Here is a 27,799-nt window from a genome sequence, read left to right as displayed (position 1 = left end):
CGCCCGCCGCCGCCCCGGCCTCGGCCCCGCAGCATGTCCGCCAAGTCCAAGGGGACCACCTCCTCCTCGTCCTCCTCCTCCTCGCCCGGCGCGGGGCAGCCCGCCGCCGCCAAGGCCAAGGTGAAGGAGCAGATCAAGATCATCGTGGAGGACCTGGAGTTAGTCCTGGGGGACCTCAAAGACGTGGCCAAGGAGCTCAAGGAGGTGAGAGCTGGGAGTGGGGGGGCAAGGGCAGGACCACCCCACGGCCCTCCTGCCCGGGGCGCGGGTAGCCCCGACAAGTGCTCGCCGGGCCGGGCCGGGCACTGGGGGATCAACTAGTGTCTCCGCCGCGCGGCAGGCGGGAGGGAGAAGCCCCACGCGCCCCTCGCTCGGATGTGCCGGACTCCCCGCAGGCTGCGGCTCGGCTCTTCTCCGCGCCTTTCCTGCCGGGGGGGAGACGCAGCCCCTCGCCAAGGACCACCCCCCCCCCCCCACACACCCCACCGGCTCCCAGGGCTGCTGCCCCGCCGGGCTTCTCCCTCTGCGGCTGGGATTTCGGGGATCTCGGTGTGGGGGTGGGGCGGGGGGACTATTGATGAACCCCTACAGCTCCCCCGGAGACCGCTGCACTGGTGGGGGGAGCTCTGCAGAGGGGCAAAGAAAGACCTGTGCGTGTCCCCCCCAGTCTGACTTTGCCAGTGGAGCTGCCCCCTCTCCGCCTGGCCCGAGAGGGGACCGAGGATGCCCGCACCTACAAGCAGGCAGGGCTGGAGTGTGTGTGCGTGTGTGTGCGTGCGTGCGCGGGGGGGAACACGCGCACATCTGTCGCGGTTTGGGCAGCTGAGGGCTGGCCGAGCCCGCAGGGATCACGAGGCGAGTCCGCTGTCTTGCTGGCCTGCCCCTGCGTGGAAGCCATTGCACTGTCACGGCACCGGCCAGGGACAGCTCCCGCCGCCTCGTGTGCCGGGGATGGCGCGGGACCTGGGTGCGGAGAACCGCCGGCAAAGCCCCGCTCTTCTCAGCTCTCCCTCCCCCAGCTCTCCTTTTCGCGACTGCTCGACAGATGGCTGGCTTTAACGCGCTGCGAAACCCAAGTCCCATATTTGTGCGCCCGATGTTCCCTGATCCTTTGGACAAGATGATCTCCCAAGGCCCCTCCCAAACCTAGTTTTCTATGATTCTGTGATCTGACATGTGTAGCAGGCTGTGCTTTTGCTCTCCGATAGTATTCTCCCCCCCCCCCCCCTCCCCCCCCTTTTAACCAGCAAGTTTTATTCAATAGACTTCTGCCACGGGTGGCAGCTTGAAATTCAAGGCTTTCCTTTTCAGAAAGAAGCTAGGCTTTCAGCTTGGGTCTATTCATTAGTCTAGTCCCAAACCCACTTTACAGCATTAAACTGTTCATCACTAACTTGTCAGCATCAGATGAAATGTTAAATGCAGTGCAGCCTTTTCGGAGAGCGAAAACAGGCACTGTTCACTACAATTACACTTGGGCCAGCCACATAACCACCACGGGAAACTGTCAATCCTCTTCCTCCCTTCCTTTCCCCCCCTGCCCCCACGCGCACACAGCCCCAGATCATTTTATGTCTTGGTGGACACTGTGTCTACAACTTCTCATTTTTGTACTGTGTCACTGTCTGTGTGCTCTGTATTTTTTGGTGAAAAACAGGGGAAAAAAAGTGTCTGGTTCTTATTTGAAGTCTCTGAACAGTTTTAAACGTTGTTTTTAGAAAATTGGCTTGTGTGGCACTAGTATATGTTGGTCAGAACCCAGGGAGGCAAGGGCTTCTGTGCCATGAATGTAAATCCATCTGTACATACACATGCTCCTGCTTTCCTCTAGCGAGCAAACAAGATTTCTCCTCCTGGGTTGGTGGTTACTGTTATCATTTACAGTGGCATGTTTTTTATCTAAGCAAACCTGTCTACTCTGGCTGGCTACATCCATGAGACACAACTAGGTTTATTTTTACCTGATGGGCAAATGACTTCGGGAATCCTTTTTACCAAGCAGAGGTGGAGTTAAAGCTGTAAATTCTAGTAATATGGGGGTATAACCTGAATAGTAACTGCAAGTGTGAAAATGTAAGCACTTCTTTTCATGCCTTTTAATTAAAAGCTCCTAAATTTATGAGAAGACTTGTGAATAGCAGTTTTGTCTGAATACCTATTTTTTAAAGGGCCATGTGTACCACAATATACAAATAGCTACAAACTGTTACATCTTCTTAAAGAATTGGTTTCATACCCTAAATAAATCCTGTGCTGTAGCTATGTTGAAATGTCTATGAAAGTTGGCTATGTGACTACTTCCATTTGTCCAGCATTTATAGTATATACTAAATCCCCACAAGAATTCTCAGCATACCTATGTCATGTATTCTCTTTTGAAACAGGGAATAACAGATACTCTAAATCAAGTCTGACTTTGTCTCTATATAGGTTGCACTGCTATGCATTTAGAGGATTTAAACTTCCTGGTTTTTTTTTTATTTCTGTCACTGGTATTATCATATTTGAAATGCCAGTTTTGTAGGTAATTAAAAGGTGAATGTGAGTTCAGGTGTGGTTGCACATTACCTTGCAACGGTTGCAATTCATTGCCATGTTATGATGTATTAAAGTTGGTACGTCAAATGTCCACTTGCCACAGTTGCAAATCATGGGATGCTGAAACCTGAAACCTATTAAAGTTAGTATGGGTTAAAATTAGTATGTTGGATAATACTTGCCTGAAAGGGAGCAATTTTGAAACACCATGATGACTCTCAACATGTACTAAACTGGTTGAATGTTTGCTTATGTTTTAACTGCATTTAATAAGTGTTAGGCTGAACATATGACACCTCCCATATTAAACACCTTTTACTGTTTTGAAGTATGGTAAGTATCAAACACAGGTACATCAAATTGTTGTAAGCCTGGCTAATTCTGCTTGAGTAAAACCTTTTTCTATTTGCAGTGTAAATCAAACACAGAATTCTTTTAGAAATGTTTTGGCTTTCTTTCCTCACCATGTATATACTATAGACAAACTTCTGTATCCTGTTACAGTAACTCTTCTGACTGCAAGCAGGTAAATCCTTTTTCAGGAGTGTGATGTTCAGAACATATACCTTATTATAGTCTTCCCTAGCCATGGTTATATTTTAAAAGAGCATTTCAATCACATTGTGATGGCAGGTCAGAATTCTTTTGAACTGTTATAGAGATCGACAGGTGTTACATTAGGCCATTTGTTTCTTTCTCAAACAGTTGTTTAGTTTTGAATTGTAGCTGCTGGTTGCATGTGTATTCAGTGTGTTCTTGAGTTGAAAGAATCAGTGTTTCAGAAGTAAACTATCAAAATAATGGGTATGAAGTGTGTGAAGTTATTAGTTTTTTACCTTAAAGTTATATTTAGTAGGACAGTACTCCACCTACTTAACTATTCACATCTGTTCTTTGTCCAAGGAGGTTTTTAATGGTCACTGTAAGAGCTGTATCTTAGAAGGTCAAGGAAGCAGGTGAGGGGGACTACTTCAGTAATCAAAGCTGGGAACATACACAATGATTGTAATGACTAATACAGCATCTACCTAAATAGTTCCATATTTACAAAACAATAGTCTTCTGTCTAATCAAGACAAGAGGGAACATCTTGCTTCTGTGAGAGAGTGTTTTATTTTAAACATTGGTCTAAAAGTAATGCCAAAACTCTTTGAAATGACCTCTTAGCCCTCTACTCTCTCTGCAGTTTCTTCCATATTAAATCAGGGAGCCCATTACTATGACTCACCCTTACATCGTATTCTGGGTAATATATTGTATTATCAATGTATTCAGAAAAAGGCAAATTCCTCCTTAATTTACTTTTAGTAAAACCCAGTGCAACAAACCTTGAAGTTATTAACATTTCTTTTAAAAACAGATGGCAAAATTACTATGTGGCTGAGAACAGATGCTTATTATAGGAGTTCCTGGGGCTCCAAACTTTAAACTTATGCCTATTTTCCCTCATTTATAGGCATGTTTAGACTAGAGTAACCACAAAAATACTCCAGGCAGTAAGGGATTGACTGGGAAATTTGTAACATTACATCCTAGCAAGTACTAAGTTTTAGCTGACATACGCCTAGTCCTCCCAAGGGTGCAATTAACTAACTGGAAACTTAAACTCTTATCTTGTTAAACAGAAAGACTAAGGGTGTTTGCTAGCTACAGTATATATTTTATGTTGGAAAAAGGTATTGCTTAAGCTGAACTCTGTGGTTGCTGTTGCTTATAGCAGTTACCAAAAAAGGATAGTCCTTTAATCCAAGTCATTTGAAAAGTCACTTGATGACAAAACCTGGACCAAGATATCATGGTTTAGATTTTCATCTGGAGCATTGGATATGGACTCTTCTATAGACCCACTTTTGGGGGGAAAAAAATCAGGGAAGCACACTTCTAGTTAGGTGATGTGTGTTATGAGAAGCCAGGAGCCTACAAAGAGTAACTACAATTATGCCCTCTAGTTTAAAAGTAATACATTGTTTCTGTTTTTGTTTGGCAGTAGTGATTATAGAATAGATATTATAGCAACTATGACTTCAGGGTATGCGTAAGTTAGTGTGTAAAGTTTCATCTTATATTTGCAATGTCACTGACCTCTAAAGATTCAGTCTCCAAAGTTTCCTGGTACTATCGCACAAGTCTGGAATCCCACACTTCATTGCACCAGGGAAATGCTTTGCTGAAGCATTTGATAAATGCTTTTATATAGAGAGAAACTTATAATTCAGAACAAATTCCTGAAAATAATTTGAAATATTTGCATAGCATTTAATTGGTAAAAGAAGAGGCTTCAGCCTTTTATTGAAAGGAAGCAGCTTTGTAGCTAATGCCAAAGTTCATTGCAATCCAAAATGGACATGCACAATGCACCCAAGTGCTAGCAGAGTAAGTACTATTTGGTAACAATGTGAACAGGCTGCTGCATAGGCCATAAATTTTGAACACTGTTCAGTTGACGGTCTTCAAAAGGAATGATTATATAATATTTGATGCTGCCTTGTATTGAAAGGTCAGAGATGTCCTAATCACCTGAGAATACTGAACTTCAAATTAATAAACCAAGAAAGATTTTGTCTTTCCTAGTTCCACTACAAGTACTTCAAAGTCTCCAAAAATTTATTTTTGGAAAGAATGCATAAATAAGTCTTTCCCTCTTCAAGTAAGTGTAATGTTCAGTTTCTATAAAGTTATCAGATAGGAAACTTGGACATGAATTGAAGAAGAGACAGTGTGCTTCAGGCAACAGCAAAGTTAATAGCTATAGTAAAATAAATGGCCCAATCTGTTACTGATGTGGTTGCACTTCTCCCCTAATAAGGCTGGTGTTCAGTTGTTTTGGGTGAAATAAGCATGTTTATGTGGAATATTCCATATTCAGCATTTTGGGCAGATACGTTAGCTTCAATGCCACCATCTTCTGTTTTCTGAGCTCACAATTTTTGTGCACAACTGGTACTTTTACCTACAAGGAAGACATCGCAGGCAACAACTTGTTGTTTTACTGTGCAGGTAGTTGTAGGCTATGTCCAGAGAAAGGATTAAAGAGAGAACAGTTAATTCTGTATATGTTTTAGTGATCTGGAGTTAGAAAACCACTCTGGAAGTGTTTGAATGGCATTCCAGCATACAGAAGTAATAATTGTTATGTTGTGTGAAACCTTGGTCCCTGATTCAATTTGGCTCGATTCGGTGGCTGAATCTCTGAATCCAAATTGAATCAGAGGACCCTTTAATCTCTCTGAATTGATTTGGAAAGATTAGGACAGATTCAGCGATTTGGACATAGACACAGCTTTAAATGTTTTTTCTACGTACCTCTAGGTAGCAGAGGCAGAGGCATGTGCTGGGGCACATGCAGCATCCCACAGAAGCATGGGGAGGCTCCTCGGTGTGCTCGGGGGCAAACGTGGAAGTGGACCAAGTCCACTTCTGGTCCATTGGGGAGCGTGGAGGGGGGGGCTCCCCACACCCCTCCCGGCTTGGCAACTGGTACCTCCTGGGTCTGGGGGGGGGTACCTGGGGTCCCCCTGTGGCCAACTGCTGAGCCGGGGGGCAGGGGGTGCCCCCAGCGTGCTCCCCGGCAGACCCAGAAGTACTTCCGGTCCACTTCTGGGTTTGCTGCCCAGTACGCTGGAGAGCCCCCCATGCTCCTGTGGGATGCTCCATGTGCCCCAGCACCGCAGTGATCATAAGCCATGCTGCTACCTCAAGGTATGTAGAAAAAAACTTTTAAATCTGTGCCTATGTCCGAATTGCTGATTTGCCAAATCAGCATCAAATCTTCAGATTCAGATTCAGCCAAATCAAATCAGGAACAGTGATCTGAATCAAAGGATTGAATCACTATCTCCGATTTGGGCCGAATCCAAATCCAATACAGCCCTTTTTGCACAGCCCTGATAAGAGAATTGCCATAGTGTGTTGCTGGCCCTTGCTTTAGAGGAAGAGTATATGAGCTCAGGGCACCTGTGTAGCTCATTTCCTGTCATACCCTTCCACTCACCATGACTAGGTTGCATCCCCAACTTTTGTGTTTAATAGCCTCTGATGGACCTATGCAGGGCTGGATTAATGCATAGGCAAACTAGGCAACTGCCTAGGGCCCTGAACTTTCCTCCATGGCGATGGTACAAATGGCCCCATCAGCCTCCCTTCCCTTTTGCTCCAGTGCTGCCAAGTCTGCTTATAATAAGTGGACTTGTTTTTTTTTAAAAAGTTGCTTTGATTTTTAGAGAGTCATGGGTTGTGGTTTTTTGGGCTTTTTGATTTAGAGATTGCTTATTTGGGGCTTTTCTGTAATACTGCAGTTCCCAAACTGTGCGTCCTGGTTGTAGAAATAAGATGGGGTCGTGGAAGGGCCAGGCCTGGCTAGCACACAGCTTCCAGGCAGGCTGCTGACTTAGGGACTTGCATGCCTTCACCTGCGTCTGGCTTGCTTTGGGTGCCAGGTAGGGAAGGCAGTTGCAGCTGGGTGGGAGTATGGAGACTGTGTCCAGGGTGCAGTGGGTGTACAGAGCTCAGGGGGGCAGGGTGTCGGTGTGAGGGTGGGGAGGTGGGCTCCTCCACACTCCCCCTGTAGCTCACCAGCCCCACCACCACCAGTGGCAGCCTTCAGGGCACTTGTGGCCTGAGCAGGCCTGGGTGTGCAGCTCTGGCCAGTGCTGCATGACGGGAACGTGGAGTGCAGCCCTCCTGACGTACATGCACTGTGCAGAGCCCAGCATAGCTCTGCACTACTGGGAAAAGCCCAGAGCTGGCTGCCTTCCTTACCCCCGTGCATGCAGGTCCTGGGAAGCAGGGGGTGGGGAAGGCAGCTGGCTCCAGCCTGCATGGCTTCCCCCAGGTAGCACAGAGCTGTACATAGGCTGTGTGGAGCCCCGTGTGAGTGGTGGCTGGCGGGGGTGCACTCTTTGCCACCACAGTGCAGCGCTAGCTGGAGCTGCGCATCATGGAGTGCTGGCACCTGCATGTACCCTGAGGGATGCTTCTGCAGGTAGAGGGGGCTTTGTGACATGAGGAGGAGGTATGTGTGGGGGGGTCTTCACACCCCCCACTCTCCTTTACACCCACACCCACACCCTACCCCTACAACCCCCCACCCACATACATACTCTGACCATACCCTATGGCCCTCCCACCCCCACTTCTCTCTCTTTGAAATGTGTTGAATTTGTTTTGGGCTTGTTTTTAAAGGCAGTGCCAGTCATTTTCTCACACGAAAACAGTAACAGTGCTCCACTGGCTTCACCACCCACTGTGGCTGCTTCCTAATGGTGGTCTGAGCCCTGCTCCCCACAGGCCTAAGTGCTGGAGTAGGGAGGGGGGTCTTGACCAGGCCAAGGGCCCATATATTTGTCTGCCTGGGGCCCACTAAAGGGTTAAACCAACCCTGGACTTATATTTCATATACCCCTCTTTCTCTTTCTCTCTCTCTCTCTGAAATGGTGAAACTATTGGCCTTCACAACATCCTGTGGCCATGGGTTCCACATGCTAATTAGGCTTTATACACTGATACTACACAGGGACTTGGTACAGGTGCTTCTTAATTCTTACTACTCCTCTAACCATTAAGTAGGTGCACACTAAATGAATAGAGAAATAAACCATATTTCCAGATGTGTTGCTAAAAGAATGATATGGATTGCGTTGCTACTGTAGCCTGAAGCCTTCATGTGTGTTACACTTGTGTAAGCCAGAGATACTCCCTATTCCTTCATTAGGACCAAGCTGTCTTGTGACTAGGTTACATGCTGCAAAATCTGCCGTTCTCTATAGCAGTACGCTTCTGTTTCTAGTTCTTCTCTGAGTATGAGAGCAGCAGTAATCTTTACAGGGATATTTATTTTAAGTGCACATTGTTTTATAGTCTTTGTATCTTTTGTAGTTAGTTAAATCATAATTTTGCTTGGAGTATATGAAACATCCTTTTATTGCTTGGAGTATATGAAACATTCATACATTAAGTGTTACAGAAATGCAAACGCATGGAAGAATTTCACCTTAGTATGTTTTGTAGGATCAAGAAGTTGTTATGCAGTTCATATGTGGCCCTGAACATCAGGTACACATTTTTCGAGTTATCAGGAATACATTAAATGCTGATGTGGTACTGTGTGAAATTGCTTTGATCTAACTGGAATCAAGCTGCCAAAGTAAGTAACTTCTTTCATACAATATAAAGTTAAAAGAAAGACCTGGCACATACACAGAGCATGAGTTGTTAACACTGAGTGGCCTGACAGAAGAAAGAGCACTGCTGAATTTATGCTAGCTATTTTGTTTTCTAAACAGTTGTCAGCAACGTTCGTTCCTTTTATGCAATACTAAGCTATCTGAGAGTACTGTGCATTGTACAGCCATAAGCTAAATAGAGCATGTATAAATTTGGTTTTCATATAAAAATAGTACCGGAACAAGAATGCATATGTCTGTGCTAAAATGTATAGACTTCATGCTGTCTGGGTGCTGCTGACAATGGCAGAAAAAAACTACAGTAAAGCAAAAGTGTGATTCTGTTCCTATTGTCAGTTGAAATTTTGTCTATGTGAGCAAGATTGCGTTCTAGGTTCTAAGATTGCACAAGGTTTTGTGTATATGGTGTTGTGGATATCTTTTTAAGATTTCAGAAGTTTCATAAAGAAGGCTATGGCTATGCATTATGAAAAGGTGTGTAGGTAATATTAAAATAAAAATTGGCTAGGGGCTAGCATTGACATACTTTTAGTGGGTTTTTTTGTTTGGGTTTTTTTGCTAGTCTCTTCTGAAGGGGGGAAGCTTTTCTAAGTTTATAGAATATCGGTGAACATTTTAGTTAAACTTAATAACAAAATGGACAGTGTAAAATGCAATACTGACATTCTTTCACTTTTTTGTTTAGTTAAAACAGAACTATGTTAAAAACATGGTATATCATGTTGCAACCTTTATTAAGGTTTAAAAAATGAATGGGTTTTAAAGAGCACATTTTGAATTCAGAATTTCATGATTTTAGACTTAAATGTACCCAACAAGCACTTCTAGGCTCCTTCTTACAATATATAAAATAACACTAGAGAGCTAGAAAGTAAAACTAGTTTCAAAAGTGAAGGGTGGAACATAAATCAACAACATAATTCCTTTAGTTTTAGGAATTTAAGACTAGACGTTCCTAGTCATTGAGGTTAGTTTCCCACTATGACAGGCAATTATGTCATGTTTCATACCCTGAACAAGCTCTTTTTTTGCAACTAATCAGAATCTCTGCTTCCACTACTCCTCTTCCAGAATGTCTACCAGTGTCTTGGATGATTAAAAAAACTTCTTCTAAAGTCCACCCTATTTGTTGTAGTTTGACTTTTGTGCCAGCATTGTTCTTTAACCTTGTAAATTACTCTCTTCTCTCACTAGCCTTAGCTCCTTGATGTATTAACATAGAGTAATAATAGTCCTCTTAATCTTGATTTTGTTTGGATGAACAGGCCAATGTCTTTCAGTTATGTTTTGAAATATAAACCTTCTTCCTGTTCTATTTATTCTGGTATTCATTTTGGAATAGACATTCTTGAATACGATGGCAGGAGTTGCATCCAGTTTTTCACAGGATGTATCACCAGGGCCTTGTACAGTGGTAGTGGGTATATATACGCGTTCCTGATGCCTGCTCTGACATTTTCTAATCAGAATGCTCCAGCAGCCTCAGCATCATGTGCATTCATTCAGCATCCCTGAATTTCAAAATGGCGTTGGGGGTATTTTTAACCAAAGCTCATTGAATAAGTTTTAGTTAAAGTGCCCCAGCCACCATTTAGCAGCATGGGGATACTGATACACATGACGCTGGAGTGCGGTAATTACTACACTGTGGCAGATTCACTTAATTGAGTCTGCTCTGATGCACTGTAATTACAGTGTCTTGGAGCAGCCTCGCTGCATGTGTATAGGTGCCTTAATATAATTGGAAATGGGCAACCTTAATGCCAAGATCAATCTGTTAAAGGTGTTGTAGATTAAGACCAAGACTTTTGTCCTGATAACCAGGGATTCTGGTTTTCCATCAAAAAAAAAAAATCACAAATTCTCCAATTAAAAACTTGCAAATTCTCTGATAAAAATCCAAAGATCCATGGTTAAAATTAAATGCCCCCCACAGCCCCTACCCCCCCAGCCCTGCTGGAGGAGACCCCAGCTGCCAGGGCTATGGGGCCAGGGACCCAGGTCTGCAGCCCCCTGCCCCCAGTAGAAGGCAGCAGCTGCTACAGCAGAAGCATGAGCCGAGTTTCCCCCTGCTGTTGCCTGCTGCAGGCTCAGGCAGGGCCAGCTCCTAGTGGCAGCTCATACTCTCAGGGGGCAGGAGGGACCTGCACACTCAAGATCTGTAGGGGGTGGGGGCAGGGTGGGTGTGTGTTGCAGACTTGTGCTCCTCACCCTGCTGTCCTCCCCCAGGCCCTCTGGAGTGCAGCGTGTGAAACCCAGAGCGGTAGTGCACATGTGGGGACCTGCATGAAAGCTGCCTGCTGGTGCGAGCTCTGCACTGCCCTGGCCCCACTTCCCCTGCAGGTGGGGGTAGCAGTGAGAGGCACAACCCTGCACTGCCCCTGTGCACACAGAGGAAGTGTGGCCAGGGCAGTGCGGAGCTTGCAGAGGCAAGCAGCTTTCCTGCATGGCCCTGCTGTGTCCTGATGGACCAGTTGCACATGCTGTGCTCCGAAGGGCCTGGAAGAGAACAACAGGGTGGGGAGCGCAGTGTTTGCTGCCCAGGGTTTGCAGCCAGCCAGGCACTGTGGCCAGGGGGGTGGGGTTTTAAGCCTCCCCACTCCGGGCCAGAGTGCCTGTGGGGCTGCAACCCCCCACCCTACCAGCAGGAGAGTGCCTAAGCTGACTGGGGGCTGTGGAGTGGGGGAGTTGGGGGTGGGTTGCAGCTGGCCGGATACCCCAGCCAGGAGTGGAGAAGCTGCAACCCCCACCTCCTGGCCTGTAGTGCCTGACCAGCTGCAAGCTTCCCCACCCCCTCAGCCCCCAGCCAACTTGGGCACTCCAGTTGGGGGTGGGGGAGGTTTGTAGCCCCCGGGACACTCGGGCAGGGGTTGGGGGGAGTTGCAGCCTCCTGCTCCCTCAGCCCCCAGTCAGCTTGGACACTTCCTGGCTGGGCACTCTGGTTGGGAGGAGGGATTTTCAGCTGGCCGGGAGTGGTGGAGGTTTGTAGCTGGCTGAGCACTTCACCTGGGAGTTGGGAGGCTGCAAACCTCCCCTCCCCACCCAGCCGGAGAGCCTGGCCAGCTGTAAACCTCCCCATTCCCTCAGCCCCCAGCCAACACCCCCTCCAGCCTTGCCCCACAATCCCCAACCCCCACTTACTTCTAGCAAGAAGAATGAAGCTGAAGCAGCCTTAGGTAAGTGCGAGCATCAGGCACTGACCTTCCCCCTCTCCCTTCCCCTCTAGCCAGGGTTGGGGGTTTCCCACCACTTTTGCAAACAGCTCTTGCAGGCTGGAATGCAGCAAGCCTGCAGAGCTCTTTGCAAAAGGGGGAAATCTGCAGGTTTCTCTTCTAAAAGGGAAAATCTGCATTTTCTCTGATAAAAATATGAAATCTGTGGTTTTCTCTGTTTTTCCATGGGAAATGGAAAACCTGGATCCCTGCTGATAACCAATGTATTGTTAACACAGAGAGAGGGTTAACAGACTGACATGTGCATGACATCCTCTTTTGATTAGTAAGTAAGTAATTGCATCTTGCATCCCTAGGAGCATTTTCAGGGGATTGAAGTATTTGAACCAGAAAGCTACTACTATCTAAGTTTGCCAAGGTCTTTGTTTGCTTAGATGAGTCATAGCATCTTGTTCTACTGTAGGTGGCAGGTGTAGCTTGCAGAAGTACTTGGGTATCTATAGAAGGGGTTAACAACCCCTGGCACGCTTGCTAGAGCATGGCACGTGAGGCCGTTTTACTTAGTAGGCCACAATTGGCCTGTGCTACTGGCCACAGAACCCGTGCTGCTCACAGCAGGTGGTGAGGAGGCTGCGAGCAGCCTGGGCTCAGTGGCAGGCAGTGGCTGCCCAGAGCCTAGGCCAGCTGGGGCAGGCAGCCAGGAGGCTGCAACTGACTGGGGTCTGGAGTCCTGGCCCTGCTTTGAGGCCAGCAGCAGCTGCACAAGCACCTCAGGGTGCCTGGCAGCAAAGTGGCTCAGGAGCAGTGCAGCCCTACTCCACAAGGGCATGTCTTAAAGGATAGGTACAGGAACCCAGAGGTTTGGGTCTGGAAAAAGGACTGTTACTGGCCACATTTGGTTTCTTTTTTTTTCTTTTTTCTTTCTCTTTTGAGAGTAGTTATTTTGGGAATTAATTGTGGCACAGAAGTGAGACTGAAGTCAGGAAGGTTACCCCAGACTAGGGGATTAGCCTTGGAATATTGAACATTAATAATACCCAGATACTTGCCTTGAAAGCATGAATGAATTGTAAACGCTGTTATTTTGTCATGGTTAATTGAATGACTGTGAATAGTTTACCTGTGTATCCTTTGAAACTCACTCCACTCTGGGAAGGGAGTTCCCTTAATTTACACTAATGGTGGAAATTTTCTGTCTTGTGCGAGACCTAAACTGAAATATCTTGGCGGTATCCAGAATTGACCAGACAGTGCAGCAGAGGTGCCTGAGCTGCTATCCAACATTATCCAAAATGTCCCTGGACATTCAGATAACCCACCGTAGCAGTTAGAGTTCCAGGCAGCTGTCTTTATACCACCAGTTGACATGTGGATGGGGTGTAGGGGAAGAGGAGTCCCAAGGAAAACACACCACTACATGAGTGTGCCCATGGAGGTACCCATACCATCTTTGGCCCATCCTTTTTTTCCCCTTAAAACCAAAAGCATGACAGGTGAGGTGAGGGTGGCATCCTGGGCACTCACTCCATCATCGCCTACCCATTCAGGTGGAGACGTGGCAAGGCAGTGTACAGACAAATAATGCATTTGTATTGTAGTATCCCATTAATCTAATGTTCTTATCAGACTGATATTCGGAGGATGCTTTGATATTTCACCTATTTTAGAATCTTTAGAACTATAAGTTCATATGTACAAAAAAAAATATGGTTAAAATATCTGGCTTGAGTAAAAAGTTTTCATGATATTGGTCATAATACAGACTTGCAAACATTTGGTGATTTTTGGTTCTCTTTGCAAAGTTTCAGCTATGGAAGAAAATATAGGGTGGTGATGATGTGTATTCTATTTCCATATGGCTAGTGGGCTACCTTAATTCTTTGGTTGTAAGTCACTGACTCTCTAGCTATTTATATGGGCCACTAATTTGTGGCATGATCAGCAGGCTGTCAGCAGGAAGTGAGGGGTGAGGGGAATGGGGAACGAGCTGTCATCTGGGGTTTGCTTGGCGGGATGGGGGGCAGGTGGATTGAAGCTTTCCTGCCTTGTGCTTCCCAATCACTCTCTTCTCTCCAACTCTGAATAGGCAAACCTCAGCCCAGAGCTTACTCCCCATCCCCTCTCCCTTCTCCTGACAGCCATGGAGATGGGAGGGTTGGAGAGGGGCTGGGAGAGAGGGGCAGCTCCTTGGGCTCCTGTAGGCAGGCTCTATTTCCCTCTCCCGCCTTGATGCAAGAGACAAATGTCTGTTGGTTTAGTGTGGTGCTCTAACTCATGGCCTTTTGTCAGAGCTCTGTCAGGACCCCTAGTGTCTTCTACCACCATGCTGGTGTGGGGAGAACCACCCTTGAGCTTTTTTTTCAGCCCCTTCATCCTGAAAAGTTCTATACTAAAACTCATGGTTCCCAGACTAGCAGCAATTCTGCTCTTCCTTGAATCCATTGTGTTAGAGGCCTTGAGATTTAGACCCACTGGCATTTTGTTTTGGTTTAATATCACTGAACTAAAATAGAGTTGAATAGTCAGGAGTAGCTTCCCCAAGCAGAAGGAATATTGTCAGTACTCTGTTCTCCAAAGATAATAGAACGTTCATATGTGTTTAAAGGTTAACACACTCATCCATTGTTTCCTGCAATGTGTCCTACAGTGTATAATGAAGTTTGGCAGCACTGAAGGTTGAATCATTCAAAAAAATTATTGCAGACTCTTTCTCAGTAATCTGAAGAACACATGCAGTTTTGAAGTATTATTTTTACTGAATCCTGTCCTGAGAATTCCTGTATGATGTCGATCTTGCATCATATTTGACTTTTCCTTCTTATTTTTTCTTGATGAAATATACTCAGAAAGGAGATATGCTCTATTCAGAGATACAAAGTTGAAGGACCATTTAAGATGTCTTTACGTATGCTGAATTTGTATCTTATGCCACAAACTGATCCTCTGAAGCTAGTGGAATAAAATGTTTGATGAAAGTTAAAGCCTCCAGCTCTAGACTTAAATTTATCCTGTGAAGCAGCAATGCAAGATTCTTTGTCTGGAACCGAATTATAGAAAGTTGGATGAAATAACTAAAAGATAGTATATACAATATTATTTTTATACTATGATTTTTCAATAAGTTATAAAATTGTACAGAATAAGTCAGGGTGCTAAAAGCAGAATATTCAGATAATATTCCTCTAAAGCGAGTTGGAAAAAGGGGAAAGAGAGGTGGGTTGGAAATAATGAGAAGATTTAAAACATTAGCAAATGGCAAATGGGACTTATCCTCCATTCTACTGTGCCAGTTTGATTCCATTCCTGACATAAAAGAGTAAAGAATTAAATCCTTTCTCTTACAGCAATCTAAAGACAAGTGAGTAAGATACTTTTTCAAAATGTTGCTTCCATTTATGCTTTTTTCATACCTTTTGAAATCTGAGAACTAGGTGGCTTATCAAAATTAGTTTTGGTCATTGGTTAGAAAATATTAATATGCAAAGTAGTTCTAATTAAAATGTAATTGGCTAGCTCAAATAAATAGAAAAATCACTACTTACTATGAAAACATAATAGACAAAATTAGAAGCAGTGCTTTTTCTTTCTTTTGTCTTCAAAATTACAGTGATAAACAGTTATGACTGCTGGACGTTTGCATGTATATCTTGCCTATTTTCAAATGTAATAGCACAGAGTAAATCTGAAAGTTAGATTTTTCTACCCTTAAACAGCCAAAGGAAACCTGTGATATATATTATAATATAAGCTTTTTCCCCTCCAGCTTAAGGTTTCCTGGCAAATGCAGTGAGGTGCAATTGCTCCAAGTAGCTTTTTAAAACATTCAAGTTAATGTTGTCCCCACACTTGATAGTTGGCATGGAGGAAAGAGTTCATCGTGTATATTTAGTCTCTTATCCTTTGACAAAATTCCATGTTCATGGGCACTGTAAGTTAAAAGTATCTAGTTAAAATCAAATACCTAGATTAAATAAAGTGCCATTATTTTTTAAAACTAATATTTCAGTCTTTATGAAGGTGCCATATGTATATATCTGTAATCCATTGCCACTTACTTGCTTTTAGACACTTTGAATTGTGAAGTAATTTTTGGCAGGTACTTTTGGAATTTGAAATTAGTTTTGCATTTGCATTGTGCAAGCATCTTTCTACTTCAAGCAGATACATAGTACAACTGATGCCTTTAATTCACAAGGTTTCAAATTGAAGCCAGTTCTGACAGTACAATATAATTTTTATTGGTTGAAATAAAATTAATGGTGTTGGCTGGCATTTCTCAAATTACAGAGGTACGAAATTGGTGTAATTTTTTATTCCCAAAAACTTTGTATCATTGAAGCTCCACAGTGACGTTTGTATAGAGACCTGGATACATGTACAAGGCCTACTGGATGTCTCATGCAACAGCTTTGACTAGGGATGTATTCTTTCTGAAGCTGATGAATAATATGGAGCCACAAAGGCCTGGGGAGTGTAACAATGTTCAGTGTTTGAGCATCAAAATGCGGGTGGCTGGTGCTCCCTCTCCCCCCATTTTGGGGCAGGTTGCTTTTGGGGGCATATTTTTCAGGCTCAGTAAAAGTGTGGTAAAAAAGGTAACTCCTTTCTCTGTTTCCATTGTTTCCTAACGTTTTGAGTGTTTCTTGAATTTCATGCTTATGGTATTTCTTGGATAATTCTAAACTATAGTCTGTGGTCAGCAGTGTGACAACTAGGCAACACTTGTTTTTGAAGTGCAAGTGATAAGGTGAATATGTGCAGATGACAGGGAGATAATATGTGGCTGAAATGAGGAGTTCACATTAAGGTAGGACTGTAAGGATTATGTTTTTATTGTCAGCTTGTGTTAAGTGCTCTGGGCAAACTTGCTTTTTACAAAGTGATTATTTGGTTCAGTCCATTAAACAAATTTCACAGAATTTGAATATTTGGATTGTCAGCACTTTAAAATAGCATGAAATTGTATTAGTTAATACAGGAAATAATAATTATTCAGTCTTGTCGCACAATGTCTTTAGTGGTAGCTGATAATTGTGTTAGCTGTCAAGGTATTGACTAAGCAGAGTTCTTATTAATTTGGGTATTCCGAGAAATATATTGTACTGTTCTGCGAGCTTGTGTTAAAAATGGACGGGTTGGTATGGCTGATTAAAGGATAACAGGCCAGTATGCTCTTACAGATAATACGGAGAAGGGGCAAGTAGGAGGTACAAAACAAGAAGCTAGTAATATATAATATACTGACAAAAATAGAACTTTGAGACAGAAAAGATAATTTGGTTAAACTGAAAACTGTTAAACTGATGTGTTAACCTAATATACATTTTACATATTCTATTTGATTTTTTTCCCTTTTAAATCTATTTCTTTCTTTTACTTTAAATATCAGAGCAGGGAACTTGGTGTAACATCTAAATAGGACAAACACTGAACCTGGACACCTGAATTCAGTATACATATAGACTTGCTTCTGATGGGTAGGATAGAAGGTTATGAACTGAGATCAACATAAACTTCCCCACTCCCATTCCCCACTCCCCCCTGCTCTGCCAAAAATGCAGAAGTGATGGCTTTGGTGCCCTTTTTAAAATTTCTAAATGATATGGGACAGCGTCTCACTGTAAACTATCATAAATCACTGTGTTTTCTTGCACATATATGCCCGGGAATAAGGTATACACCCTATTTTTGAAAGGCAGAGTGAAGGAAAAAAGATCTTTCCTTGTAGTAAATGACTAAGTAGCATTAATTAAGAAGCCAAGCCTGCTTATTGCTCAACTCCATGTGATGTTGTGTAGAATTTACTTTGGACTTTCACCCAGCAGAAGCTTAAGTGGCAGAAATTGCTGTTACTGTATTTCCTCACTTAAAATGCACATTCCAATTTTCAGCAGCTGTTCTTTGGGAAAAAATTGTGTGGCACTTGAGTACAATAATTTGATGCTGAAAAGAGCCATGTCAGTTTGTGCCAACTGAGATGCTAGCCCTAATTTTTAAGCACTATTAGGGATTTTAGAGATTTTATTTGTAGTTGTTGCTGTTGTTGTTGCTGTTTACTTTCATGAAATTGGTTGGTGATAGCAATCCATGTATGTTTTGGATTTTACATCCTGAAATATTAGATCATTGATGCCTAGGTTTGACCTGTCCAGTGAATATTTAAGTTGTCTTTAAATGCCTGTTACAGAATTACCAAACATAGTAAGGAGCATTTTGTATGTATTTGTTATTCGATGAAAAATAAACTGGCATCTTGTATAACACTTTCATTATTGAGGGTGTCCTAAGAACCACTAAAAGGAGTTTACCCCCTCCCCCGTACTTCTAGCAACGCACACATTAAATATAGTAAGACAACTTTCTCCATGATTCAGTATTTGGTCACAGAGCTGCATTTAGGTTTATTTCTGAGTTTGATTGTTTAATAGATATCAGTCAACAAGAAGCACAAAAAATGCTTGAAATAAAAACTAGTTTGAAAACTCCACACTATCATTTCTGAGCAAGTTCTGCAGTGAAGTCTTCAGCAAAAATGAAAAGCCAAAATCTTGACTGCTTATTTCTATATTAAAGATCATAACATGTTTATTATGAAGAGAAAGTAGGATTGAACAATCATCACCAAAGTTTTAGGCTTGGGACTGAAATGAATCATAAACTGGTGTAAGTGATTGGAAACTGGTTCAAATCTGTAACACAACAGAAGTTATTCAGTAATTCAGTGCACCTAAATTGTTTTCAAAATAGCTGAAACTGGTTTAAGATAAATCTGGATGGATGTAGTAGCTGACTTAACTGATTTAGGTTAAATCAGTTTAATAAACTTCTGTCCCAGATCCTCTCAAGATGCAAGTAAATTTGCAGTCCCTCAACATCCCTTTGCACCCCCCCCCCCAAGCCCCTATCTTGCAGGGTGGGCAGGCTAGCCTTGACCCAAGTGCTTCTGGCTTGGGCCATTGCAGGCATATGTCTGTTGTGGCAGGGCACTGCTGGTACCTGCCACTTTAAGGGCTGGGTCAGGCATCCAGCAGCTGACCTATGATTTTGAGACCTTGCCATATAAAGGCTGCTGCTGCCAGCCCAGGCAGAAATACTGCCTAGCTGGGCTGCAGCAGGAGCAACCAGGACGTAAGGGCAAGATCTTATGGGGATGGCTAAGAGGCTCTTGTCCTAAAACTTCACCCTGCCAGGCATGGGTGGCCTGGTGGGGCTCTGGAGCCCCCAGGAAATGCCAGGCCAGTTACCACCCTGGTGAAAGGTGGGTCAGGGTGACTTAATAACCCCAGCTCCCACAACTGGGTGGGTAACCCCATAGTAGGGCTGAGCAGGCAGACCCATGATAGAGAGTGGGCTAGATGCTCAAGAAGCCTGACTTGAGGCACCCTTGACTGGGCAATGCTGGGGCCAGGACCAGAAGGGTCAAAAGGGCCAGGGACACACTGCGAGGGATGCCCAGAGCCAAGGGCCTGGGGTTCCAACTGGCCTCAGAGGTGAGGCTAGGGCCTGTGTGACCAAAGGTCCTGGGAGGACCATGCCCAAGAAGGGGAAGAGTACAGGGAGCTAGGTAGCCCGGAGTGATGGTGGAATGGCTGCCTGATAGGAGGGATCCAGTTGGGGTCCAGATTGGAGGATCATGGGGGCCAGTGACACTAAGAACTGTGAAACCATCTGTGAGGCATGGGCTGCAGTGTAGGGAAGGTCAGAGCCACAGATAGTGCCCCCTGGCATCAAGGCATGTAATGTCCCACAGTCTCCTGCCTTTATCACAAGTTTATGGAACAACAAAGTCATGGCAGGAAAGACTGGGCAGATTGCCTATAGAGCCAGGTGGGCAGGCCAGCATGAGATCTGGCCTCGAGAGTTGCCGCCTGTCACATCTTCTGGAATCAAAAGTGAATGTCTGTTCACTTATTTATTATTTCAATCTATGAACACTGAATTGATTTAGCCTTGGACTTTCTGAATATCTGTACTTAGCCTCTATGTTGAGCATACTAATAGGTCCTCAGATACTACCACTATGGACAGTGCCATATAATAACCTACCTTATTTACCCAAATCCAGGACAGTTTCAAATTTAAGATGCCCCCCTCAATAATTAAATTCTATACATAGAATAGTATAAATTTGTTATAATATTTCATGTATAGAATCTAATTACTGGAAGTTTTGTTAAAATTCCATTCCCTCCTCCCACTGCTCTGATGGTGAAAGCAGTGACAGAAGGCAAGGGGCCAGACCCCTGCCTCTTGGTCCCTTTTCTCCCATGTCTGTGTCTGTTACCCTTGCTGCCTGCCCCCTACCCCTTGTCCCCGTGCCTTTTCCTGCCTCTCCACTCCCTGCCTCTCAAACCCTTGCTTCCTCTCTGCAGCCTGCCCTTCCATTCCTTGTCCCCCCATGCCTGTGCCTGACTCTTGCTGCCTGTCCTCCATGCCTGCCTATCCCTTCTCCCTCCCTGGCTCCACCCTTTACCTTCTACTGCAGCTCTGGTCCTCCAGTCAGCAGCAGTGGTAGTCCTGCCCAACCCCAGCCTGTGTGGCCAGGAAGAACTGGTGGTGGTTTTTGATCAGGCTGGGTCAAGGATGGAGAGACTGAAGCAGAAGACAATGGTGGGGAAAGGGGAGAAGAGGATGGGTGGGGCAGGCTTCAAAGGGGAGCAGGGCCTGGCAGAACATACACAGGCACAGGGGGCAAGGGGTGGAGGGTGCATGCTGCAAGTCCCTCCCCATGGTCTCCCTGGCATTTCCCCTAGCTGTGTGCCCTCTCCCCCACCAAATGAGCTATTTTGGTTTAGGACAGGCAGTGACTCAGCTCTTGTTTCAGCCCCAAGCTTGGAACCAAAGCTAGAACTGACCCGGTATTATAATCTAAAAAACCTCATCTTGGATTTGAGCGAATATGGTATATTAAGACTTAATATTGTGGGACAGCTTTTTGTGGCTTTTTAAATATAATGTATGACCTCAGGATTAAGGAGAGAGAAAAAAGGACTCCAAAGGGTTTGAAATCTTATTGGTATTACAGTTACTAATATCAAGTACTTGTTTAGATCCCAACTTGGTTTCTATGGGAAAATAATAATGTTCTTAAGTCTTATCTGCTCTTTTAAGCTGAATTTGTTTTATTAATGAAGAATGAAACACCATTTTTATCAGTATGAATTATAGATATGAAATGCATCTCTCTTATGCATGGCTTCTTGTTAATAATGAAACTAAGTTGTCTGTTACATAAATGCTAATATACCACAATTAAATCTTAATCAACTGGCAATAACTTTTACATTATGTGATAATTAAATGTCTATTTTGAACAAAGTATTTAAATTGCTATTCTGTTTCTTGTATGCTAATTGTTGTGCTGCAGTGCTGCAGCCATTTGCCATTAAAGAACTTTGGTTTAGGCTGGGAAAAGTGAGCTTCTATAATTGGAGGGTAAAATAATTCATAACATTGTAGTGATTTCTGACACTGAGTAGTAATGGATTTTGGAGTAGTAGTGGATAGTTGGGCATTGCAGGATGGCTTCTTATTGCCTCCAGTAATGCTCCTGGAGTTTGGATATGTTCTTGACAGCAAACGGCAGGGTATTGCAGAGATCAGAAGCAGGATAAATTAGTCCATGCAGGGCAGTGTGCTGCTGAAATGACTAGGCCTTTGCCACTTCCTGAACTGGCTCATTTAAAACTGGGTTTGATTGCTGTATTAGATTGCAGTCTACTGTATAGACTTCTGTGTGCAACTTGCCTTTCTATATGTGTATATGAAACCTTGAATGGAGATACTCACAAATAGCATGCATGCAGGGCTGTCTCTTCTCTCAGTAACCTCAGCTGAACGGCAGTGCTCAGTTCTCCAGCAACAGCTCTTTTGAAAGAATCAACTGTAGGTTGCAGTCAAGACTAAGACTTCTGCTGCTTGCCACACTGTCTCTCAAAGAATTAATGAAATTGTGTATTGTAGTCAGTTTTAATAATAGTTAAACCTTGTTCACATGCTAAGAAAAGAATGTGAAGGCAAGGTTGCGGTGCCATCTGACAGCTATGGAGCTAGAGCAGTGTTATAGTAATATATGGATTTCTAGGAAAGATTCAGATCTTAAAACCAGTAGCAAGTGAGTTGCTTTCCTTGGTGAGATGGCAGAAGCAAACCGTTACTTTCTGAAAAATGTATACAGGCTTCATTTAAAACATTTTTTAGCTCCTTCTTCTGCAAAGAACACATGCTGAATATAAGCTGACACTATGGTGTTATCCTCATTTTAGAGACACTTCCATGCCCTAGAACTGCAGATTTTAACTTTGAAATTGACAAGACTGGTAATTTCAATGTAAAAAGTAGGAACAAATATTGCAAGAAGGATTTTCTGCTACTGGGAAAGATGTAGGGAGAAGCAGGAAAAGGAACTGAAACTACTGACAAAGGAAGGAAACTAGTGAAAAGAAAAGTCATGACTACCTGCCTGATAGTAACCAAAAGGCTAAAGGCATGATTGAGTTGTGTGTGTGTGTGTAATGAGCTGCAGGAAAGGTGGATGCCAGATTAGTCTTTTTCCCCTTTTCTCTGGCTAGAGGGAGAGGTGGGGAGGGCTTCAGAGTCTAAGTAACATCCATTTTGTGATAACGAAAGATGAGTCTGAGAGTATGGTCTGTAGTCTAAGATGCCTTTCTTGGCCTTTTCAGGTTGGCATCTTCTTATGAGGAGTCAGATTTTTCTCAACAATTTTACTTTTATAATTACTGCTGTATCATAAGATTACAATTTATTTGTGTGTGATAAGGGTAACAGACTAGTGAATACTTTAGCGTAAAGGATACATGCGGGAGGGATAGCACTATCCAAAATTAAAGCTGTTTCCTTTTAAAAGAAAGTCTGTGTCCTGAATTGTTTATAACTTTGCAAAATGTTCACTTTTTATGCTGACATTTTCCATGCTGTTTATGCCTCAGGGTGTAGAATTTTTGTTTGTTTTCATTTTGGGGTGGGGGGGGGGGGTGCCTTTTTTTAACAGTCCAAACAGCTTGCCATTTTCTGGGGAAAAGAATCAAGAACTGATTACCTCCTTTCATTTGGTGCCCCTTTTGTTGAAAATCTCTACTGATCTTTCCCCTCTATTTTGGCTTGCTAAACCACAAGTTCCTCATCTAAAGTTGCCCAAGAGTTTGGGTGCTCTAACTGAGGCAGATACTCATGGGGATAGCCAGAAGTCCATGTTACAGAAATGTAGCACTGAACTATTGTGGCAGAACTTAGCCTGGATATTTGAACTCCCATGTTCTCAGTGACAATCTGCTGGTCCTGGGCAAGATGGAGGAGGAAGTCACTTTATTGATAGGCAGAGGAGATGAAAAAGGCCTGTGGATGAAGGGTGAATTGGGACACTGAGTATGGGATAGACATAATCTGGGCCTGCTGCCTCACACGAGGGACAGAGAAACTGTAACTGGGAACTGGAGATGGAGTTGGCAGAGAACTAGGGCAGGTTGTGTGAGGAGACTGGGACTAGAATGTAAAGTCGGGGCAGGTAAGGGTAATGGAGTTGAGAGGGATGGGTAGAAATTGTGGGCTTCCTCTTCACAGCCCACAATTCCTGTGTTTTACTATTTTTCTTAACAGATTATTTGCAGAGCATGCTTGTGAGCTGAAAGGGGTATTATGTCCATTTTACAGATGGGGAAACTAATGCATATAACGAACTTAAAGTAAAAATATCTTTTAATTTCAGGTACTCAATTTTTACAATACTTTAGACCTGATTTTTTTTCATTCTTTGCATTATGTCATAGCACTTCATATGTCCAACGCTCATCTCCTGTTGGCTTTCATTTCAGCTGTGTTGCTCAGAAAATCAGAGATCAGGCTGCGTTCAGAAAATAAAGAACAGATAAGTAGTGACCCTCAATGAAAGTCTTACCAATGTGACTTGTCCAGTATTACAGAGGAACTGTATGTTAGAAGCAGAAATAGTTAACCAACCTTCTCTTTCTGTTTCCACTTATTCTATACCTTCTAGCATTGCCAAGAACTAAGTCAAAACTAGGGAACTATTCAAGAGTTTCCTCCATTATTTGACCCTGACATCCTCAAACTAGGCATATCCTGTGCACTGAAGGGATCAGTGGTTCCATGAAAAATGAGCAATGTGTTCTAAGGCTGTATTATAATACATGAGTGTAAGGTGGCAATTAAGGTTGTAGTGGCAAATTTAATTCTGGAATTCCTGAAATTTTAAGTGGTTGAATTTTTAACTTTAATGTTCTTTTAACATGTTTTTTGTGCATGCGTTTGTGTTTACTGTAAGAAAGATGAAACTCTTTTTTTCTAGAACCAACAAACTGGATGAAACAAAGCAGTCCAGTTCAGTATACCATTATCTGGCTTTGTGCATTTGTAGGAAGAGGAAAAACTTATGTTTTAGATAATAGTGACTAATTATGACATTATTCTACATTTTAAAAATGTTGGGGTTTTTTTCTCCCTAAAGCAGTGATTCTCTATTGTGGTGTTGTGGCACCTTGGCGTGCCTTGAGATCCTTTTGAGGGTACCATGGGGTACCGCACAATGTTAGCAAAGTTAGGTGTGTGAGCCTGATTTGCAACTTAAAAATGTTTCTATTATTTTCATTATAGTCAAAAGATGAGTTAGAACTAAGAATTGGCATTTTTAATGGATGCCTTGAGACTAAAAAAAGGTTGAGAAGCACTGCCCTAAAGGAAAAGTTGTAACCTGTAGTTCTAAAAAAGGAAAGATGCTACCAGCTCAGAGATTTTGGGACTTCAGTTTGTGTTACCCTTTGATCCCAAGTCCCTATTTTGAATGAATTGTAGAAGCAGACCCTTGTGCCCACATGGAGCCTCGCTGATTTTTAAAGAGGTCAGACTAATGTGGATATTCAAATACAATATATCGGAGCTTTAGTAACCTATGGAAAATGTTTTTAGTTAAGGTCTAGTTAAGGGGTTTATTTTAAAGCTTAATTTTAAAATTATTTGAATTAAAACATGTCTGTAGCATGTGAAAGTACAATGAGACAACATCTCACACCTAGAAATCATTTAAAAATCAGTTGATATAAAACATTTTTTTGAACTTGTAAAAATTCTGGTATGTCTTTTTGCTAAGGAAAATTGAAGTTCTTTTTACCAGCATTTAGTGATGTGTTTTGACAAAGGTAGACTTTCTGCTGAAATGTTCGTGCTGCTGAGCTAGGCTACTGGCACGGCAGTTCCCTGGAATGTGGAGTGGAAGTAGCTCTGGGACTCCCCCTGTTCCTGCATCAGTGGGGAAGAGCAGCCAAAGGGGGGCAGGCAGGAAGGCAGGTAGTGGGGGGGAAGGGGGCAGGCACAAGGGTATCAAAGGGTGGGGGTTGCACTGCTTGCCCTCCAGCCCCTGTTTTACCCCCTACCTGCCTCCCCTGCCCCTGTTTTCCTGCAGTGATGGGGAAATAAATTTAAGATCTCCCTCCAATAACTAGATTCTAGATATGGAAAATTATAACAAATTGATAATTTTCCATGTCTAGGGCCTAATTACTGGGGGTCGTCATAAATTTGGAGTTGTCTTAAATTAGGTGTGTAGTCCTTTTGTTATATACTGAAATAAATTTATATATTATATTGTATGATAGAGTAAAATATGACGTACAGGAATCATTTCCCATCTATCAACCAAAGATAGGCCAGCTTATTATTTGCCAGGTCACATAGATATGATGTTTTTAAAATACTCACTATATCCATCAATCTCCCTGTATGTTCCCCTATTTCTATCACTGGTTACTGTCTGTTCTTTCTTGCTGTAATGTTTCTTCTCCCATTGTGTATCATTGGGGAAAATAATACTAAGCTGTTATTCCAGCATTAGTTTCAAAATGTTTGTCATTCCTGAACTGTATTACATCTTAGAGGCAAGAATAGTGACATTCTATGCCCCACATTTAGCAAAGGATTAATCAGAACCCAGGAATAATAGGTAAAAGGAAATATGAAGTCAGTTCTGTATTTAGAGGTAGTAAATCCTCTGAATACCTACTGTAGTCACTACTGTCACTTACGTTGTGCCTTAATCAGCATTTTCTGTGCACAGAGGTCCATGTGAACCTTTTCTTATATAGCTTTGTGCCTTGAAACTTATGGGTTTTTTTTTAACTAATGTATGTCTGTTCAGAGTCTCTGATAGCCACATTTACACTTTAAACAAGTGACCGATGGACAAACAGTTTTGTGTTTCACTGAATCTGGAATTTGATCAAAATAACCATCCCCAGAGTGAACCTGCAACTAGCTCCTTTGAAAACTTGGATTACTTTTAGCTCAGATTTGTAAGGAAACTCAGAAGAACATAACTTCCCTTTGGTCTGATTTGGGGATTTTGCAATAAAAATAATCTTGCAACTCTGCTTGTGATATTTCCTGAGAGAGACATGACAGCAGTTTGAAAAGGAATTGCTGTATGGCATTATCTATAACCTAAAGTCAATTCTATCTACGAAATGGGGACAATAATACCTCCCTTGCCTCTGAGTATTGTGAGGATAAATATATTGAAACTTGTAAGTTTAGGTGGTATGGGAACAGGGCTCATACAAGTACCAAAGGCCATTTGTACACTCCACAAAATTGGCCTTTACAGCACCGTAATGCCCTTTTGCACCACTTTAATGGTGCAGCTGTTTGCACGTATCAGTAGTGTAATGTGCTTTAATGGCAGGCTGTTTGCATTGTCAGTGGCATAATGCATGTTAAATAACTTTAGGATGTAGCAAACTAAAACATGTCTGAGGTAATTTAGTTTGCTGTGGAAGGAAGCACTGGGCCCTGTGTATCTCCGGGGCTGTACAGGCAACCTGGTGACAGCCTGTATAAGCAGGCTCCAGTGAAGGGGGGGAGGCGGGAGGAGCGGCAAGCCTAATCTCTCTTTCTTTTTTCTCCCTGGAGCCTACCTGCCTGCCTGAAGGCCTGATGCTTCTCTCCACAGCTGTGGTGCCCTACAGGACAGCTCAGGCCAGGTGCTTGCGGATGGGTGCTGCCACTGCTACAGAGGGAAGCACCAACCCTCCGTGCTCTGCTCTTCCTTCAGCTCAGGGACCACTCAGGCCACCAGCAGCTTGCCCTCCCCTCCACACTGCTGGAGAGACAGGTAAGGGTCGGGCCTGACCCTTGTGTACATGCCATGGGGGTTTACTTCACCCTAAATTGAAGCGGTGTTTTTAAAGACCTACCACTTCAATTTAGGGAGAATTAAACCGAAGTATACCCTCATGGTGTGTATAAATGCCCAAACATAAATGAATAGACAGACTTTATTTAGCACCTTAGGGCTATTTCTCTGGTATGCAGAAATGCTGACAGTTGTAAAGGTATCAGTTATGGTTTAATGGAATCATTGAAAATGAGTTTTTACTTTAAACTTTTATGAATAATTACTGTAGACATTTCTTTCATAAGATTAAACCTACTCTTTCAACATTCATCTGATATTTTTGCACCAAGGTAGTAATGCCATAGCAACTGTATGATGAGATTACACAATCTGCTAGTTCCTGTTATTCATAGCAAATTCAAAATATTGTGTTTAAAATATTATGGGCAATCCACTTTCATATTGCAGAGTTGTTTTAAAATAGAATGTGTTTACACATAGCTTTGTCAAATATATCTTGTTACTATAGAGTGTCATATAAAGGAAGCATCCACATGACAGTCCACTTTATTGGAGGCCTTTGAAATGGGGCGATACAACTAGATTGTATAAATAAATGCTTAGAAATGGTAGGATTAGTGCACTAAAAATGATCTGTGTCTGTTTATTAAGTATAGTAAAATCCCTGTTATCTGGCATGAGTGGGGAATGGGGGTGCCAGTAACTTAAAAGTGCTGGTTACCTGAAGCACAGAGGTTTCTAGC

At 43.1% G+C, this 27,799-nt stretch overlaps 1 protein-coding gene across 1 annotated transcript in view; it reads left to right on the top strand.

The window, feature by feature from the left end:
- Positions 1-6: 6 nt before the first annotated feature.
- PRR16 (proline rich 16) overlaps positions 7-27,799 on the top strand; it is a 287,865-nt gene continuing 260,072 nt past the window's right edge. The window contains exon 1 of the mRNA XM_019555343.1: positions 7-204. Within this exon, the coding sequence (XP_019410888.1) occupies positions 34-204 (171 nt within the window). The 5' untranslated portion in view covers positions 7-33. The remainder of the gene's footprint in view (positions 205-27,799) is intronic.

This window comes from Crocodylus porosus, unplaced genomic scaffold (genome assembly GCF_001723895.1).
Source record: "Crocodylus porosus isolate Cpor-Errol unplaced genomic scaffold, CroPor_comp1, whole genome shotgun sequence".
In the NCBI taxonomy this organism is placed as follows: Eukaryota; Metazoa; Chordata; order Crocodylia; family Crocodylidae; genus Crocodylus; species Crocodylus porosus.
The sequence above is the reverse complement of the archived record's forward strand: the minus strand, read 5'-3'. Positions and strand labels throughout refer to the sequence as shown.